This window comes from Epinephelus moara, unplaced genomic scaffold (genome assembly GCF_006386435.1).
Source record: "Epinephelus moara isolate mb unplaced genomic scaffold, YSFRI_EMoa_1.0 scaffold3549, whole genome shotgun sequence".
NCBI classification, from domain to species: domain Eukaryota; kingdom Metazoa; phylum Chordata; class Actinopteri; order Perciformes; family Serranidae; genus Epinephelus; species Epinephelus moara.
Window position 1 is genome coordinate 1 of NW_026081259.1, and position 3,881 is coordinate 3,881.

At 46.2% G+C, this 3,881-nt stretch overlaps 1 protein-coding gene across 2 annotated transcripts in view; it reads left to right on the forward strand.

The window, feature by feature from the left end:
- The first annotated feature begins 279 nt into the window (after window positions 1–279).
- Window positions 280–3,881, forward strand: part of LOC126387315 (rano class II histocompatibility antigen, A beta chain-like) — a 4,067-nt gene continuing 465 nt past the window's right edge. The window contains exons 1-5 of one of the 2 annotated variants that reach the window (XM_050039852.1): window positions 280–413; window positions 2,588–2,801; window positions 3,324–3,391; window positions 3,518–3,631; window positions 3,740–3,865. In XM_050039852.1, coding sequence (XP_049895809.1) covers window positions 2,644–2,801; window positions 3,324–3,391; window positions 3,518–3,631; window positions 3,740–3,765 — 366 coding nt within the window. In that variant the 5' untranslated portion in view covers window positions 280–413; window positions 2,588–2,643 and the 3' untranslated portion in view covers window positions 3,766–3,865. The remainder of the gene's footprint in view (window positions 414–2,587; window positions 2,802–3,323; window positions 3,392–3,517; window positions 3,632–3,739; window positions 3,866–3,881) is intronic. The other variant, XM_050039853.1, reaches the window with a different exon arrangement.

The window sequence follows — 3,881 nt, forward strand, 5'->3', positions numbered from 1 at the left end:
ACACTCATCAATACACTCATCAATACACTCATCACAGATCAACACACGGATCACTCATCAATACAGACTTGGTACTGTTCATACAGTGATGTGAAGCTGCAGTTACACAATGAGTCAATCTGATTGTTTTTGTTCCTCAGATGGATTTCGGAGTTATGGTCTGAACCGCTGTGTGTTTAACTCCACTGATCCAAAGGACATCGAGTACATCTACTCTCAATATTACAACAAGTTGGAGATCTACAGGTTCAGCAGCAGTTTGGGGAAGTTTGTTGGATACACTGAGTACGGTGTGAAGCAGGCTGAGGCCTGGAACAATGATCCTTCAATACTGGCTCGGAGGAGAGCTGAGAAGGAGAGGTACTGTGTGAACAACGTTGGGATTGACTACCATCATGCTGTGACTAAGTCAGGTGAGTCTGTGTTTCTGTAACATCCACACCTTCATCACCATCACCATCACCATCATCATCACCATCTCATTAATTCATTACCACAGTGAGTGAATCTACATCAGCTGTACTGATTCACCTGACTGACAGGTACAGATTTGTTTATCTGATAAACAGTTTAAACTGCTGAAGACACCTCTAACACACATATGTTTATTGACATATAATTTATGTAAAGGCTGAATGTTGTTCCTTCTGATCACCATGACCAGTGGAAACATGTCATATTTGACATGACACACCTCAAACACAGTTTGTTTTAAATGATGCAGTCAGAAGTTCTAAAATATCACTTTCATTTCTTTTAAACACACCAGACTGCAGTCTGTGTCTCCATCTGCTGGTTACACTCTGCTACTGCAACTACTCATACTACAACTGATGCACCTACGAATACAACTGTATTACATGTAACATGTTACATGTACATGTAACATGTACATGTAACATGTTACATGTACATGTTACATGTTACAGTAGATATTTTACAAGCTTTCACAAAACAAGCTTAAAATGGGATTGTTTGCTTGTAGTAAGTGCCGTCTCAGAGCAGGGACAGACAGCTGAGAGACACTGAGGTCAGAGGTCAGAGGACAGAGCCAAATCAGCCACACCCAAAATTCATAGACACTCAAGTTCTGTCTAACAGAACTGTCTCTGTCCAAGAGAGGAGGTACAAGGACTTTCCCTGGCTACATGATGATGCAGTGCAGAGTGGGAGTCTTGTGTTTTTATTGCCCACCTTCATCACTTCTGGATTTAAAAAGTGGAAAAAAGCAATTGAAAAATGTTATTGATCCATGCAGCAACAACACATGCAGAGAATCCATCATGCACTGCAATAAACCCCTCTGTCCCACAAGATGGACAGTACGGGGCAAAGCCATCACAGCTGTTCTGTCTCAGTATGGGTCAGTGCTGGATAGCTTGCAGGAGATGACATGTGGTGCCTCAGATACTGCATCTGCTGCTAACGGCCTGCCAGGGCAGTTTAGGAAAGGCAAAACAGTTTTGGGTCTCCTCCTTGACTCACCAGTGATTTGTGAGCTTGAACGCCTGAACACCTCTTTTCACAAGAGAACTGAAACCACTGCTGGCATGAGGGCTGCTGTCCACGTTGTGAGGACCTCACTCAAGAGAGATGAGGCAAGTTTCAAAGCTCTGTTTGAAGAGGCGACAGCTGTGGTTCAGTCTTTAGGCGTTAAGCCCATTACCATTCCACAGACCAGACCGCCCCCACAACACTTCATTGAAGGAGCTGAGGCACATCAGGTGACCCTGGTCAGGTTGCCTTTGGTCGTCCCTGTTCCATCCTCTGAGGCAGAGAGAAGTTTCAGTGTCCTCCGCAGGCTCAAACTTGGCTCCGGTCTATAATGACTCAAACCAGACTGAACCATGTTGCTGTCCGTCATGTCCATCAGGATAAACTTGACTCACTGGACAGGAAGTCAATTTGCAAGTGACAGGAGGAAAAAACATTTTGGCTCTTTTGCCTCGGCCAGTGTTTCTCAACCTTTAGTGCGCCACAGCACATGTTTGACACTGAATAATCACACGGCACGCAAATGATTAGATGCAGGACTGTGCAGTGCTGTAAGACTTCTGTTGGTGACAGAAAACTACACAGGAACTGATGTGATCTATCAGTTCATTACATCCATTCAATGTCTTCTCCTTTATCTTTACACATGTGTCTGTTCAGCAGAATAAATTTACTTGTGAATGTTTTGCAGTGTAGTTAATTTATGACGTATTTCTGCTCAAACAATTTACGGATCTGTCAGGTTCCCAATATGTCCCCCCCCCCCAATGTTAAACTCATTCCTACGCCCTTGAATCAAACCAACACCAGACTGGCTGCTGAGACTTTATAAACTGTCCTGACGAGACCGTCTGAGCACCAGGGTCTCACTGATACAGCAGGACATGGTCATAGTTTACACACAACAGCTGAAGAACTGCATCAACAGCTGATAGTGACTCAAACACTGCAGGTGGTGCCACTGATCCTGCTGAACCCTTTAGAGTTACTGGGTTAATGATCATATCACACTGCTTCATCATACTAACTGTCATCATCATCATCATCATCATCATCATCCTCATCATCATCATCCTCCTGATGTGTGTTTCAGCTGAGCCGTATGTCAGACTGCACTCTGTGACGCCCTCTGGTGGTAAACATTCAGCCATGTTGGTCTGCAGCGTCTTCGACTTCTACCCCAAAAAGATCAAAGTCAGCTGGCTCAGAGACGGAAAGGAAGTCACCTCTGATGTCACTTCCACTGATGAGCTGGCAGACGCTGATTGGTACTACCAGATCCACTCTCACCTGGAGTACACGCCCAGGTGAGTACACCTACAGGTCCAGGTCCACATCAAGGTAGCTACAGGTCCAGGTCCACATCAAGGTAGCTACAGGTTCAGGTCCACATCAAGGTAGCTTCAGGTCCAGGTCCACATCAAGGTAGCTACAGCTCCAGGTCCACATCAAGGTAGCTCCAGGTCCAGGTCCACATCAAGGTAGCTACAGGTCCAGGTCCACATCAAGGTAGCTACAGGTCCAGGTCCACATCAAGGTAGCTTCAGGTCCAGGTCCACATCAAGGTAGCTACAGGTTCAGGTCCACATCAAGGTAGCTTCAGGTCCAGGTCCACATCAAGGTAGCTACAGGTCCAGGTCCACATCAAGGTAGCTACAGGTCCAGGTTCAGGTAGCTTCAAGTTCAGATGACCTAATATCTCACAGATATTCAGGTATCCAGGTCTAGTCTGGTTCAGTCTGGTTCAGTCTGGTTCTGGTTCAGTCTGGTTCTGGTCCAGTTTTTCTCAGAGAGTGTAACAGAATCACTGATGTGTTTTGTGTCAGCAGGTCTGGAGAGAAGATCTCCTGTGTGGTGGAACACGCCAGCCTGAGAGAACCTCTGGTTACTGACTGGGGTAAATACCTGCTCACCTGTCTGCCTCTCCACCTGTCTGTCTGTCTACCTGTCTGTCTGCTCACCTATGTATCTGTTCACCTGTCTACCTGTTCACCTGTCTGTCTGCTGACCTGTCTGTCCTCAGATCCGTCCATGCCTGAGTCTGAGAGAAACAAGATTGCCATCGGAGCCTCAGGACTGATCCTGGGTCTGGTCTTATCTCTGGCTGGATTCATCTACTACAAGAGGAAGGCCCGAGGTCAGAACACTACACACAGTCTAAAACCAGTTCACACCAGTTTGGACCAGTTTTAATGACGTGGTGTCTGTCTTTGTTGTTGACCCTGTCCTCGTCTCTTTAATCCAGGAAGGATTCTGGTCCCCAGTAACTGATCCTGGACCTGTAGCTGCTTGTCAGATGGAATAAAAAGCAGCTGCTGCTTCAACCTGCTTCATGACTGTCAGTGCTGCAACACCTGATTCTCTGCTGATACTGAGCTGGTCTGAAC